This window comes from Oryzias latipes, chromosome 18 (assembly GCF_053564925.1).
Source record: "Oryzias latipes strain Hd-rR chromosome 18, Olatipes_Hd-rR_3.1".
In the NCBI taxonomy this organism is placed as follows: Eukaryota; Metazoa; Chordata; class Actinopteri; order Beloniformes; family Adrianichthyidae; genus Oryzias; species Oryzias latipes.
Window position 1 is genome coordinate 37025179 of NC_136254.1, and position 16086 is coordinate 37041264.

Consider the following 16086-nt stretch of genomic DNA (forward strand, 5'->3'; position numbering starts at 1 on the left):
ACCCTTGTTCTATCCTAGGTACTTTACCATTGGGAGTGGGGTCATCTAGACCCACTAGACAGTGCTCTGAACCGTTTTTCTTCAATGATTTGTGATCTTCACTGGTGTCCATGGGGGGGGGTTCATCTGTATGGGGGGGTTCATCTGTATGGGGGGGGGTCATCTGTAAGGGGGGGTCATTTGTAAGGGGCGGGTTCATCTACAGGGGGGGTTCATGGGGGCTGAGCCATGCTGGTTCAATGAAATCATAGTTTCAGTGTCTTCAGTGGCTAGAGAAGGACTCACTGCAAACACTCTGATGTCTGAGGAGAATCAGTCGTTCTGTCACAGTGAAAGAGCAGAAACACAAACATGTTGATCACATGACTTCTATGTTTCTGTTAAACTATTGTCATCCCTCATTCAAATATTACAACCAGGTTTTCCTCAGGTTCCCTGCTGGCATTCCTGATCTAGAACACTTGAACGTCGCTCACTGATTGGCTGATGGTTGTGGTTCCTCTGTTACAAACAAAAACACACAAACATCATCTGCAATGATGGATTCTCCTCAGAGGTCTTTAAAGTCCCACAGAAACTCTCCCATCAGCTGCTCATAGCAGACAAAGACTGACCTCACCAACCGCAGGAACCACAGGAACCACTGGAACCCCTAACACCTGTTCTGTCTCCTGCAGATACAGACCGTGCTCTGCAGGCCATGGAGGCCTGTCAGGCTGACGCCACTGAGGGGGTCAAAGGTTGCGCAGAGAAACTGCTCAACATCTTCCAGAGTGACCTGTTCCAGGCCCTGCTGGGTAACACACACACACCTGTAGACACCTGTACACACAGACACCTGCAGACACCTGTACACACACACACCTGTAGACACCTGTACAAACTCACAACTGTACACACCTGTACAGACACACACACCTGTACACACAAACACACACACACACACCTGTACACACACACACACCCACCTGTACACACACACACACACACACCTGTACACACACACACACATCTGTACACACCTGTACACACACACACGCCTGTAGACACCTGTACACACACACACCTGTACACACACACACACCTGTACACAAACACCCACCTGTACACACCTGTACAGCAGTCAGTGTTCTGACACGTTCCAGTTTTCCTGTGAAGACCTGCAGAACGTCTACAGGTCTACTGTGCATCCTAATCTGGTTTAACAGAGTCACCGGGGTGACACCACATGACTCTGCACAAAATCTCAGGATTACCGCCGTCATTTAGGCTATCTGCGCTCTGATTGGCTGGAAGCATCAGGTTCAGTGAGGTGAAGGTCCACCTGGATTTGAGGGGTCAGAGTCCGTCTCACTGAAACACCTGAAGGAGATATTCTAGTCTGGGAAACACCTCTGACATCAACGAGGCCTTTCCACCATCAGAACTGTTGGTGTGTGGATGTTCTGTCTGTGAACTCTAGAGATGGTTGTGGGTGCAAATCCCAGCAGATCAGCAGTTCCTGAATCCTCAGAGCAGCCGACTGGAACCAACAACCATCAAAGTCCCTTCAGTCAGCTTTGTTCTCCGTTCTGATGCTCTGCAGCAGATCCTCTGGGCCATGTAGACATGCTTTACGTTGCTGCCGTGTGATTGGCTGATTAGAGACCTGGGTTAACGAGCACCTGGACCACCTGGACAGGTGTTCCTGTCTAGACAGGTGACCAGTGAGGGTTTTCTACCGGCTGTGTTACACTCAGGTTTACTAAATGTTCTGTTCTCTGCTGCCTTTTCACACTGTCTGTGTTTTTGTTGTGTGCGTGTGTGTGTGTGCGTGTTTGTGTGCATATTTGTGTGCATGTGTGTTTGTGTGTGTGTGTGTGTTTGTATTTGTGTGTGTGTATGTTTGTGTGCATGTATGTGCATGTGTGTGTTTGTGGTTTGATGCATGTGTGTGTTTGTATGTGTGTTTGTATTGTGTGTGTGTATGTTTGTGTGCGTGTGTGCTTGTGTGTGTGTGTGTGCGTGTTTGTGTGCATATTTGTGTGCATGTGTGTTTGTGTGTGTGTGTTTGTATGTGTGTGTGTGTATGTTTGTGTGCATGTGTGTGTTTGTGGTTTGATGCATGTGTGTGTGTGTTTGTATGTGTGTGTGTTTGTATTTGTGTGTGTGTATGTTTGTGTGCATGTGTGCATGTGTGTTTGTGTGTGTGTTTGTGGGTGCATGCGTGTGTGTTTGTGGTTTGATGCATGTGTGTGTGTGTTTGTATTAGTGTGTGTTTGTATTTGTGTGTGTGTTTTTGTGTGTGCATGTATGTGCATGTGTGTGTTTGTGGTTTGATGCATGTGTGTGTGTGTTTGTATTAGTGTGTGTTTGTATTTGTGTGTGTGTGTGTGCATGTATGTGCATGTGTGTGTTTGTGGTTTGATGCTTGTGTGTGTGTGTGTGTGTGCAGACATCCAGGAGTTCTATGAGTTGGCGGTAAACGACCTCCAGCTGAGGAGCCGTCCTCACACACCTGGACAGGTAAGAACGCCCACGCTGCCGTCTTCCTCCCTCTCAGCTACAGCGCTCTGTTACTTAGCAACAGCTGCAGCAGCATCACCGGGGCAACAGCTGCATAACACCATAGCAACAAGAGCCCAACCCCCACCTCCTCCTGGCTCTCTCTCTCTCTCTTTGTCTCAGGGTCTCTCCACCTCATGCTTTCTCTATGTCTAGAGAATCAAGAGGGTGCCCCCCCCCCCCACGGAACCCACTAGTCTTATACTTCATCACTCATTCCCACCTCCACCCCCCCATCCTTCCGTCTGTGCAGACAGACAATGATGCACTAAAACTGGGGGAGCGGGCGTGCGAGGAAAGACAGACTGACTGCAGAGAGAGAGAGGGGTGATCGAGCATGTGGAAATGTGTGTGTGTGAGAGAGTGTGTGTGAGTGTGTGGGGGGGGATATGGACTGCCTCTGCATTGTCACCACCAAGGTAAGAGCAGCCAGTCTGCATGCATCCTCCACAACACACACACACACACACACCTCACCACAACACGTGTGTGTACAGGCATGTCCCTGATGGCATGTAGACCAGCATTTTCATGTCAGTGTGTGTGTGTGTGTGTGTTTTCATTCATCCCACCAGCTCAGTCTGTTCCCACACGTGCGTGTGTGTTAGCATGCGTGTTAGCATGGCTACCAGCAGCTCTGCAGCCATGTGCTAGCAGATGCTGATGGGGGGGGGGGGTCAGGTGTTGCTCTGTCACTCGTAGAGTCACCTGTCCTCACCTGTCCATCAGAGGTGGTTGCTGGTTGAGTGACCTGATTACAGACCTTGAGGATCTGAAGGTGATGTCAGCTCCGTTCTTCAGGTTCCTCAGGTCTGTAGATCAGTAGTTCTCTATGAAACGGAGGAGGCGGAGCTTGTTTGTGACCGTAGAGGGAGAAGCAGGTTGTTTACCTGTTGCTAATGCTAGCACCACACCTGTGGTGTTTTTCTGGAATGTTAGGATCAACCAAAGTCGTATCTGGACACGCAAATGCTCCTGAAACAGTAGAGCTGCCGGACCAAAGGCGGTTGACCTCAGTTGTGTAGCGACCTTTGGAGTCTGCAGCTGTGCAGGTTTCCTCCGTTAGATATCCTCTACTGTCACCGTCTGCTTTCTCAGCACCACAATCACTGTCAGTGATGGTGATAACACAATAACACAACTAAAACCCATCCTGGACAGTAAGTGTATTATCATGATGTGTTTGTGTGTGTGAGTGTGTATGTGGATGGATGGATGAATGGATGGATGGATGATGGATGGATGGATGGATGGATGGATGGATGATGGATGGATGGATGATGGATTATGGATGATGGATGATGGATGATGGATGGATGGATGATGGATGGATGGATGGATGGATGAATGGATGGATGGATGATGGATGGATGATGGATGCATGGATGGATGGATGGATGATGGATGGATGATGGATGCATGGATGGATGGATGGATGATGGATGGATGATGGATGCATGGATGGATGGATGGATGATGGATTATGGATGGATGGATTATGGATGGATGAATGGATGGATGAATGGATGGATGGATGATGGATGATGGATGGATGGATAGATGGATGATGGATGGATGGATGGATGATGGATGGATGGATGGATGATGGATGGATGGATGATGGATGGTGGATGGATGCATGGATGGATGGATGGATGATGGATTATGGATGGATGATGGATGGATGGATGGATGGATGATGGATGATGGATGGATCCATGGATATATGGATGGATGATGGATGGATGGGTGGATGGATAGATAATGGATTATGGATGGATGGATGGATGGATAATGGATGATGGATGAATGGATGAATGGATAATGGATGGATGGATGGATGGATGGATGGATAGATGGATGGATGCATGGATGGATGATGGATGGATAGATGGATGGATGGATGGATGGATAGATGGATGGATGGATCATGGATGTATAGATGGATGGATGCATGGATGGATGATGGATGGATAGATGGATGGATGGATGCATGGATGGATGATGGATGGATGATGGATGAATGGATGATGAATGGATGATGGATGGATGCATGGATGATGGATGGATGATGGATAATGGATGATGGATGGATGCATGGATATATGGATGGATGATGGATGGATAGATGGATGGATGGATGATGGATGGATGATGGATGAATGGATGATGGATGGATAATGGATGGATGATGGATGGATGGATGGATAGATGGATGATGGATGGATGGATGGATGGATAGATGGATGGATGGATGGATGATGGATGGATAGATGGATGGATGCATGGATGGATAGATGGATGGATGCATGGATGGATGATGGATGGATGGATGGATGATGGATGGATGATGGATGAATGGATGATGAATGGATGATGGATGGATGGATGGATGATGGATGTGATGGATGGATGGATGATGGATGGATGGATGGATGGATGGATGGATGGATGGATGGATGGATAGATGGATGATGGATGGATGGATGGATGGATGGATGGATGGATGGATAGATGTATGATGGATGGATGGATAGATGGATGGATGGATGGATGATGGATGGATAGATGGATGGATGCATGGATGAATGATGGATGGATGATGGATGGATGATGGATGAATGGATGATGAATGGATGATGGATGGATTATGGATGGATGGATTATGGATGGATGGATGGATGGATGGATGGATGGATGGATGGATGGATGGATGGATGGATAGATGGATGATGGATGGATGCATGGATGGATGGATGATGAATGGATGATGGATGGATTATGGATGGATGGATTATGGATGGATGGATGGATGGATAGATGGATGGATGGATGGATGGATGGATGGATGGATGGATCTTTACTGTCAACAACACTCATACCTAACTCATGATAGAAACTTATGACTAAAATTAATAAATAATACTTCATGTTACTAAGAAGTATTATTCTATTGTTATTCTGCTACTGAAAACAGGAAATAAAAATGAATTTGTTATCGAATAAAACAGCATGTGTCAGTAAAAAACCTGGAAACACGGTTGATAACTGTTAAAAAAGTTCAATCCAGAAATAATAATAAATCTGTAGAAATCGTCTCACAGGTCCATCAGTCTCAGAGAACATCCAGGTCTGTGTTGGTCACGTCTACATTGTTCAGTGCAGACGGTAAAAACTGGTCTGGGGTCTCTGTGGTCTAACCTTGGTTGAGCTGTAGCGTTTGCCTGAAGGTAACTGATCAAACAGGGCGAAGGGAGGGGCGTGTCTCTGATGTTCTTTGCTCTGTTGAGGCAGCGGGGGCTGTAGGGGTTTTCCAGGTTGGGGAGAGGGCGGCCAATAGTCTTCTGGCGGTGTTAAAAACCCACTGGAGAGCTTTGCTCTGAGCTGCTGTACGGCCGCTGACCAAAGTCTGTTAGAACAGTTTCTATAGCGGCAGGTTAGGGTCACTGAGGGGAATGGTCACCAGCATGTGGGGTCCAGTCCTGTGGGGGTCCAGTCCTGTGGAGGTCCAGTCCTGTGGGGTCCAGTACTGTGGGGGTCGAAACCTGTGGGGTTTAGTCCTGTGAGGTACCTGTCCTGTGTTGTCTAGATCTGTCAAGGTCCAGTCCTGTGGGGTCCAGTCCTTTGGGGGTCTAGACCTGTGGGGGACCAGTCCTGTGGGGTCTAGTCCAGTGGGGGTCTAGACCTGTGGGGGTCCAGTCCTGTGGAGGTCCAGTCCTGTGGGGTCCAGTCCTGTGGGGGTTTAGACCTGTAGGGGTCCAGTCCTTTGGAGGTACAGTCCTGTGGGGGTCTAGACCTGTGGGGGTCCAGTCCTGTGGGGTCCAGTCCTGTGGGGGTCCAGCCCTGTGGGGTCCAGAACTGTGGGGGTCTAAACCTGTGGGGTCTAGACCTGTGGGGGTCTAAACCTTTGGGGGTCCAGTCTTGTGGGGGTCTAGACCTGTGGGGGTCCAGTCCTGTGGGGGTCTAGACCTGTGGGGGCCTAGTCCCGTTGGGGTCCAGTACTGTGGGGGTCAAGATTTGTGGGGGTCCAGTCCTGTGGGGGTCTAGACCTGTGGGGGTCTTAACCTTTGGGGGTCCAGTCTTGTGGGGGTCTAGACCTGTGGGGGTCCAGTCCTAAGGGGGACCAGTCATGTGGGGTCCGGCCTGTGGGGGTCTAGACCTGTCTGGGTCCAGTCCTGTGGGGTCCAGTCCTTTGGGGGTCCAGTCATGTGGGATCCAGTCCTGTGGGGGTCTAAACCTGTGGGTTGCAGTCCTCTGGGGGCGTCTAGACCTTTGGGGGTCCAGTCCTGTGGGGGTCTAGACCTGTGGGGGTCCAGTGTAGGTGGGAGGGCCTCTGTTATGTAACCACAGACCAGCTTTTCAAAGCCGTCATGGCTGTTGGAGTGAGAGCCTCTGGTTTATAGTCCTCGCACGCATGAGTGTCCTTGGGAAAGACACTGAACCCCACCCTGCCTCTGGTGGTAGGCAGAACCATTGTGTGTGAATGTGTGTGTGACTGTGTGTGTGTGACTCTGTGTGTGAACATGTCTGTGACTGGAAAGCACTTGGGCCTTGTAGGTAGAAAAGCGCCATATAAAAAGCGCCATATAAGTATACGCCATTTACCATGTTACCATGGTAACTACCTCACTATTTCTCTTTTTTTCTCGTGTCATTCACCCCTCCTCTTCTTTTCTCTCTGCTGTTCGTCCCTCCATCCTTTTCCTCTACTCCTCTTCCCCGTACTCTCCTCCTTTCTTCGTTCTCTTCATGAGTCTCCAGGTTGCCTTGGTCTGCCTTCATCTTCATCTTCCTCTCTTCTCTTCATAAAGACAGATCTGGTTCCGTAGGACCTTTTCCTGGTCCTGAAAAAAGTTCTTGAGATGTTCTGGGTTCTTTAGTGGGTTCTATGTAGCAAAGAACAATCCTTTCATCGTCATGAAGGTCTATGGAGGAAGGCTGCAGGACCTCTGAGGAGGTTCTGGTCCAGAAGGTCTGTCTGTGATGGAGAACACACCTGACAGGTGACGTCTGCTCTCACCTGCAGAAGTACCGTTACCAAGACGATGAGACTCCGCCTGTGGATCCCAGCCCTGGTCACATGATCCAAGGACACGGCCCAGAGGACAGCCACGCCCACTTGGACGGATACACTCACCCTGCCGCACTCATGGTACGTGCACGCTCATGGTACATGCATACTCATGGCACGTGCACACTCCCAGTATGAGCACACTCATCGCAGGGTACCTGCACTCTGGTAGTACGCCAGAATCAGAAGCAGAAGTGCTTTAATGGTCCCACATGTGGGACATTTGTGCGTTACCATAGCAGTAAACATTAGAGAAAAAGGAATAATATAAAACCAAAAATGTAGCAGAAATGTAAACAAATAAGGCGGTATGGTTTAAAGACTATTTACAAACAGGTAACAATGTGCAAAATGTGCAAAAGTCATCTGCTACACTGTGAGGTATTGTAGAGTTGAATTGTGTTGGTAGGAAGGATTTCCGGTATCTGGCGGTTCTGGAGCGGAGCTGTCTGATCCTCCTGTGAAGGAGCTCTGCTGTTTGTCCAGAACCGGCTGGAGAGGATGCTCTGGTTTCCATGATGGATAAGATCTTCTTCAGTGACCTCCTCTCCATCACTGCTTCAAATGTTTGCAGCACAGACTGGTAGAAGATCCCCAGGATCTTGCTGCACACATTGAAAGACCTCAGCGTCCCGAGGAAGTACAGTCTGCTTTCTGTACACAGTAGTACTGCTGATCCTCCAGCTCAGTCTCTGTCCATAGTCCCTCCAGGTATTTATACTCCTCCACCTCCTCCACATCCCTGTCCAGGATGCAGAGGGGCTGCAGAACCGTCCCCTTCCTTCTGAAGTCCATCACCAAGGAAGGAAGGGGACGGTCCTGCAGCCTCTCTGCATCCTGGACAGTGTCCAGCCCCTCCTTTCAGGTTGTCACTGCGATTGTTTGTGTGAATGATGAATTTTGGGTTAAATCCAGTCGGTCAGGATCTGAATGAACCAGCTGGGATCTCCCAAAGTGTCGTTTAACGCCATCACGATGAAGACGTTCATCAGAAAACAAAGGTGTGAATTCAAGCTAGCGTTAGCTAGCAGGCTAACACGACAATCCAGTCTCAACAAATGTCTGTGACGGCGTCACACGCTCCACAGGAAGCTCGTGTGACGAGTCAGCAGTTATTTACCGTAACACAACAAGTTACATCACAGATGTTTTATAACAACAGAGACAATAAAGGCTTAGAGTCAGAGCAGGAACCCTGCTGTGGAACCTGGAACCATTTTCTATAAAGGTTATGCTGCATTCAGGCGCGGTGGGAGAAACGCACTGTTTAGCACAGTTTGTTATATAGGATTCTGAGGTTCTAGCAGATGATGGGGAGGTTCTAGTAGAAGATGCTGAGGTTCTAGCAGATGATATGGAGGTTCTAGTAGAAGATCCTGAGGTTCTAGCAGATGATATGGAGGTTCTAGTAAAAGATCCTGAGGTTCTAGCAGATGATGGGGAGATTCTAGTAGAAGATGCTGAGGTTCTAGCAGATGATATGGAGGTTCTAGTAGAGGAATCTGAGGTTCTAACAGATCATGGGGAGGTTCTAGTATAAAATGCTGAGGTTCTAGCAAATAATGGGGAGGTTCTAGTAGAAAATGCTGAGGTTCTAGCAGATAATGGGGAGGTTCTAGTAGAAAATGCTGAGGTTTTTAGCAGATGATACAGAGATTCTGGTAGAAGATTCTGAGGTTCTACGAGATGATGGGGAGGTTCTAGTAGAAAATGCTGAGGTTCTAGTAGATGATACAGAGATTCTAGTAGAAAATGCTGAGGTTCTAGCAGATGATGGGGAGGTTCTAGTAGAAGATTCTGAGGTTCTAGCAGATGATACAGAGATTCTAATAGAAAATGCTGAGGTTCTAGCAGATGATGGGGAGGTTCTAGTAGAAAATGCTGAGGTTCTAGCAGATGATACAGAGATTATAGTAGAAGAATCTGAGGTTCTAACAGATCATGGGGAGGTTCTAGTATAAAATGCTGAGGTTCTAGCAAATAATGGGGAGGTTCTAGTAGAAAATGCTGAGGTTCTAGCAGATGATACAGAGATTCTGGTAGAAGATTCTGAGGTTCTACGAGATGATGGGGAGGTTCTAGTAGAAAATTCTGAGGTTCTAGCAGATGATACATAGATTCTAGTAGAAGGTTCTGAGGTTCTAGCAGATGATACAGAGATTCCAGTAGAAGATTCTGAGGTTCAAACAGATGATGGGAAGTTCTAGTAGAAGATTCTGAGGTTCTAGCAAATTATGGGGCTGAGGTTCTAGCAGATGATACAGAGATTCCAGTAGAAGATTCTGAGGTTCAAACAGATGATGGGAAGTTCTAGTAGAAGATTCTGAGGTTCTAGCAAATTATGGGGCTGAGGTTCTAGCAGATGATACAGAGATTCTAGTAGAAGATTCTGAGGTTCTAGCAGATGATACAGAGATTCTGGTAGAAGATTCTGAGGTTCTACGAGATGATGGGGAGGTTCTAGTAGAAAATTCTGAGGTTCTAGGAGATGATACATAGGTTCTAGTAGAAGGTTCTGAGGTTCTAGCAGATGATACAGAGATTCCAGTAGAAGATTCTGAGGTTCAAACAGATGATGGGAAGTTCTAGTAGAAGATTCTGAGGTTCTAGCAAATTATGGGGCTGAGGTTCTAGTAGATGATACAGAGGTTCTAGTAGAAAATGCTGAGGTTGTAGCAGATGATTAGGAAGTTCTCATAGAAGATAAACCCTGCAGCTTCAGTTTTAATTACTCATTCACACCTTTATGTGCACGCAATCACAAGCACACGCTCACATGCACACACATATACATGCTCACACTCATACATGCACATGCTTACATGCAAACGCTCACGTGCACACTTGCAGGCGTGGGCTACTAGTGCCCACTCTGGATGCATCGCTCAGCCTTTTGCAGAGCTGTTGCCATGGTAACGGGTAAATGCAAGGAGGGGGAACTCAGGAGCAGCATGTGTGTGGGGAAGGGGGGGGGGGGGTTGCCATGGCGACAGTAAGAGCCTGAGTGTGTGTTTAGCTCTCTTACTGCATTTCTGCCTCGCTCGGTTGAGTGGATGACATCACAGGGGGGAGGGGATTCCTTCAGAGAGCGAGCGGTAGAGAGACACAGAGGCTGACAGGGAGAACGAGCAGTGCAGTGGAGCGTTCGAGGGGCGAGCGGGGGAGGATAAACAGCCTCTCTCTCCTCTCCGGCGTTCTGCTCTTCCTCCTCCTCTTCCTCGCTGAGCGAGAGCAGATGATGCTCGCTCGTCTTCCTTACCTGACCGTCTGAAGAGTCCTCCCCCCAAATTCCCATCGCCCCTCCATCTTTATGTAAGCGCCGCCGCAGACAGGAAGTGATGTTCGTGTCGGTGTGGTACGCCAAGAAGATGGGAAGAAGGTTCATCAACAACGTCCGCAGAGCCAAGAGACACCGGCAGAGAATGATGGTAGGACATGTCCAGACCGCTGATCACACCTGATTGGCTGTGGAGAGGAGGGGGCGGGGCCTCTGGGGTCAAGATGTTGCTGATCCGGCTGTGAAGATCTCTTGTTTGTCTGCTGGACTTCAGGATCCACATCTGTACCAGGAAAGGGTCCAGGTCTGAGACCATAACAGGTCTGAATGTCCAGGTCTGAGACCAGGACAGGTCTGAAAGTCCAGGTCTGGGACCTGCTATTGACCCGGTGTGGGTTCTAGATCCAGGTCTGGGACCAGCTACCGACCTGGTGTGGGTTCTAGATCCAGGTCTGGGACCTGCTACCGACCTGGTGTGGGTTCTAGATCCAGGTCTGGGACCAGCTACCGACCTGGTGTGGGTTCTAGATCCAGGTCTGGAACCTGCTACTGACCTGGTGTGGGTTCTAGATCCAGGTCTGGGACCTGCTTTCCATCCTGGTGAGGGTTCTAGATCCAGGTCTGGGACCTGCTACTGACCTGGTGTGGGTTCTAGATCCAGGTCTGGGACCTGCTTTCCATCCTGGTGAGGGTTCTAGATCCAGGTCTGGGACCTGCTACTGACCTGGTGTGGGTTCTAGATCCAGGTCTGGGACCTGCTTTCCATCCTGGTGAGGGTTCTAGATCCAGGTCTGGGACCTGCTACTGACCTGGTGTGGGTTCTAGATCTAGGTTTGGGACCTGCTATTGACCCGGTGTGGGTTCTAGATCCAGGTCTGGAACCTGCTACCGACCTGGTGTGGGTTCTAGATCCAGGTCTGGGACCAGCTATTGACCCGGTGTGGGTTCTAGATCCAGGTCTGGAACCTGCTACTGACCTGGTGTGGGTTCTAGATCCAGGTCTGGGACCTGCTTTCCATCCTGGTGAGGGTTCTAGATCCAGGTCTGGGACCTGCTACTGACCTGGTGTGGGTTCTAGATCTAGGTTTGGGACCAGCTTTCCATCCTGGTGTGGGTTCTAGATCCAGGTCTGGGACCTGCTATCGACCCGGTGTGGGTTCTAGATCCAGGTATCTGCCTTGGAGGTGGTGGTCAGGTGACAGCAGCTGAACATCTGCAGCGTGTTCATCTTCTACCTTCTTGGACACCACCATGTTCTTGAAGGTTCCTCCACCAGTCCCAGAACATCTGAGACTGAAAAGGTTTAGAAGAAGAACCGGGTTTCCAGAGGAACCGTGAAGGTCTGAATGGTTCCTTCTGCTGAAGATCAGATCCTCCAGAACTGAAGCTGCAGGATCTTCTTTGAGAACCTCAGGTTCTCCTCAGTGGTTCTGAACTCCTGGGTCACGGAAGGAGTGGATGTTTGATCTGATCAGTTCCTTCAGAATTTCTCTCAGAACCTCCAGGTTCCTCTGCAGATGTTTCACAGACGGAGAACATTCAGGTTCAGGTTTGTCTCTGAACCAGAAGAAACCAGTTCTGAGTTTGTAAAGGAGGATGAAGAGCGTCCTTCAGTCTGACAGGAGGTGATGAAGAGGCCTCTATGTGTTTGCTGGTGATGAAAATGAGTCTTCTTCAACAGCCTGAAGTCATTCTAAAAGTTGTTCTTATTTCAGAGAAGATGAGTTTCATCTTTCAGAAATATGCTTTTATTTTCTTAGGTTAGGCTCTTGTAGAACTTCCTCTTCCTGTCTCAAACTTCACTTCCTGTCTGAATGTAGATAGAATCAGATAGAATCTGGTTCTGGATAGAACAGTTCTGATGTGCAGCAGTCTGTGACTACTCTGGGCTGAGGAAGACGATGATGACGAAGATGAAGAGCAGCAGTAATGAATTCAGAGTGATCTCTCTCTCTCTCTCTCTCTCTCTTATGTAACAGAAGCTCTCTTTCCCACAAACACCAACAGCTGTCAGAGTTCTGGTCTGGGTTCTGATCTGGGTTAGGGTTTGGGTTCAGTTCTGAGTTCTGGTTGAGGTTACGGGTCTGGGTTGCGGTTCTGGATTCATCTGTAAATCACTGTGTAGTTTCCCCTCCTTAAGAACTGGTGGTTCTGGACTTGTGGTTCTGTATTCTGGTCATTTATCTGCATCAGTAGATTCAGAGAACATCTCTCTCTTGGTTCTCTCTCAGGGTTCTACAGTTCTACAGAACAAAGTTGGGGTCCGGTTCTGTACCTGCTCTCATTCTGGCTGTCAGAACTTTTCTGAGGAAATCAGAACAAATCCAAGTCCGTCCTGCTGAGAGTCAGAATCGAGAACGTCAGAGGACCCAAAGATAAAAACAGACACTGGGGGCAGAACCCAGAGTGTTTGAGATGATCCAAAGCTGAGAAAATTCAAACCCCCCCCCCTCCCCATGGACATGTGGGTTAGGATGGAAGAACAGACGATGAAGGAGTTTGCTAAAAGAACAAAACAGTCAGAACAGAGGAGAACACCGTGATGACATCACAGAATGATGGATGGATTCAAATGAGGTTCAAGGTTCCTCTGGAGGAACCCGCTGAGTAATCTGGAAGCAAGGAACCAGATCAGGAGACCTGATGGAGGAACGAAGGAGCCAGGAGGAGAGAGAGGACAGGAGTAGAGGAAGATGAGGTGTCAAAGGTCAAATAAAGGTCAGATGAGAACATTTATGGCAGGTGGACCACAGAGGTGGTAGAGGAGGCTCTTTCAGGTGAGTCAGAGGAACAGAGATGGAGGATGAGAAGCAGGTCAGGATGATGAAGAACAGAGATGGAAATGACGGAGATGGAAGGAGAACCTTGAAGATCTGAGGAAGGAGGAACATGTAAAGGAGGATAATGTGGAGCAGGAAGCAGCAACAATCAGTGAGGAAGAAGAGGATGAAGAGTGGAAAGGCAGGTGGTCCTGAGAACATTCCTGTCTGGAAGAGTTCAGGAGACGAGGAAGAAGAGTTTCTGACTGTTGAAGATGATGTTGGAGGAATGGAGGAGAAGAGTTCTGGTTCCATTTTGAAGAACGGTGACGTTCAGAGAAACTCCAGCAGGATGAAAATGAGGAGACGGTATGAGAGAGAGACGAGGAAGATGGAGGTCAGAGGAACTCCAGAGGAACTCCAGAGGAACGTGAGGTTCCAGGGAGCAGAGGTGGAGAAGCTGGAGGTTCCTAGGGTCTACAGTCCTCAGGTGGAGAGGTGGGTGAAACAGTCTGGAACGGGTGGAGGAAGGTTTCCTGTGTGACCAAAGGAACGGTGAGGAAGACTCTGGTGTCAGCAGCTCTGAAGCAGAGATGAAGATGAAGAGGTTCAACCACAGTCGAGTCTTTTCTTTCCGGGTATCTCCAGACCTCCTTCTTCAGAAGACGACCATCACTCCATCCTGGTGAAGTGATGAAGATGAGGTCCATGTTTGCAGCGATGAGTCCTGTTTCATCTCTTCATCCTCCCTGATGAAGTTCTGATGGTTCTGGAGGTTTCTCTCCTGGTGAAGGTTCTGTTCTCCAGATCTTTATGGAGTGGTGGCAGAAATATCACTCCATAGATCTTCATCCCAAAGTTTCATCTTTCGTTGTTCTCAGTAGTTCTGCTCCTCACTTCTTCACTTGATCCTCTCCAGAGTGGAGGATCAGGAAATGATTGACAGGGATCTGACCGCTGACATCATTTCCTGTTTGGGGGGGGGGGGGTCAGACATGACCCACCGTCTCTACAGGAAGTGATGTCATGACCACGATGATCTAAGAACAGAAATGGTTGCCATGGCTGCAACCAGTTACCCCGGTAACCGTTGTCTTCTCCTTGGGGCTCCAACAGCTGTTACCAAGGAGTTGTCATGGCAACGAGTGGAGAGATGCTGGAAGACGATTTGCTACTCAATGACCGAAAAACGTTTCTGTGTTTTTGTTCACAGATGAACGGATCAGAGGGAGAACTGGAATACGAGGAGATCACTCTGGAGAGGGTGAGGAAACACACACACACAGATACACATAGATAGACACACACTCACACATACATAGACACACATAGGTAGACACACATAGATAGGCACACACAAACACTGACACATGGATACACACACAAAGACACGCACACACACACTAACACATGGATACACACACACACACACACACACACTGACACATGGATACACACACACACACTAACACGTGGATACACACACAAAGACACACACACACTAACACATGGATACACACACAAAGACACACAAACCCATGGATACACACACACAGACACACACACTAACACGTTGGATACACACACACACACACACACTGACACATGAAAATATCATCATTTCATATCATCTTATTCATAGTTGATCTTAGTCAATATTGAATGATCTGATCATCTGACCTAAAGTGGATCCAGATCCTCTGACCTAAAGTGGATCCAGATCCTCTGTCCTAAAGTGGATCCAGATCCTCTGTCCTAAAGTGGATCCAGATCCTCTGACCAAAAGTGGATCCAGATCATCTGACCTAAAGTGGATCCAGATCCTCTGTCCTAAAGTGGATCCAGATCCTCTGTCCTAAAGTGGATCCAGATCCTCTGACCTAAAGTGGATCCAGATCCTCTGTCCTAAAGTGGATCCAGATCCTCTTCATCCAAACTTCCAGACAGAAATTCCTGCTACTGAACAGTTTTCCAGATTCTTGGATTTCTTCCAGATCATCAAGTTAAATGAAATCTGTGTCCAAACCAACCAGTAAACTAGAATCAATGTCAAATCCATTCACATGTTAGTTTCCTAAAGTTCACCACTGTTGTTTTTCCACATCCAAAGAATCCAAAGGGAACATTCTTAGAACATTCTAGACACTGGATGGTCACATGACTTTATTCACAGTCTGTCCACACATTGGACTGGAATGATGGAATATTTCTAGGACATAGTTTCAGCAGAGCGGCAGAAACATTAGCGGTGAATCACAAATAGTGATCAGTATCAGAACCATCCGTCATCCAGTTCTGATCCAGATTCCAGCTCAGACCAGGAAAACAAAGACCTTCATGGATCCATTGATCTGCAGGTGGATGATGGCATTTTCTTTTTTTTACTTTTTAATTTTACGTTTTGCACTTTTTAAAATACAAACAAATCAAGATAA

The 16086-nt window shown here is 48.1% G+C and overlaps 1 protein-coding gene across 3 annotated transcripts in view; it reads left to right on the forward strand.

Annotated features, from left to right (window-relative positions):
- The window catches only part of dlg4b (discs, large homolog 4b (Drosophila)), a 41023-nt gene that overhangs the window by 6953 nt on the left and 17984 nt on the right, over positions 1-16086 (forward strand). The window contains exons 2-5 of one of the 3 annotated variants that reach the window (XM_078936891.1): positions 678-797; positions 2435-2505; positions 7571-7696; positions 14865-14915. In XM_078936891.1, coding sequence (XP_078793017.1) covers positions 678-797; positions 2435-2505; positions 7571-7696; positions 14865-14915 — 368 coding nt within the window. Of the gene's footprint in view, positions 1-677; positions 798-2434; positions 2506-2698; positions 2964-7570; positions 7697-10729; positions 11044-14864; positions 14916-16086 lie in introns of those variants that run through there. The other 2 variants (XM_078936892.1, XM_078936893.1) reach the window with 2 other exon arrangements.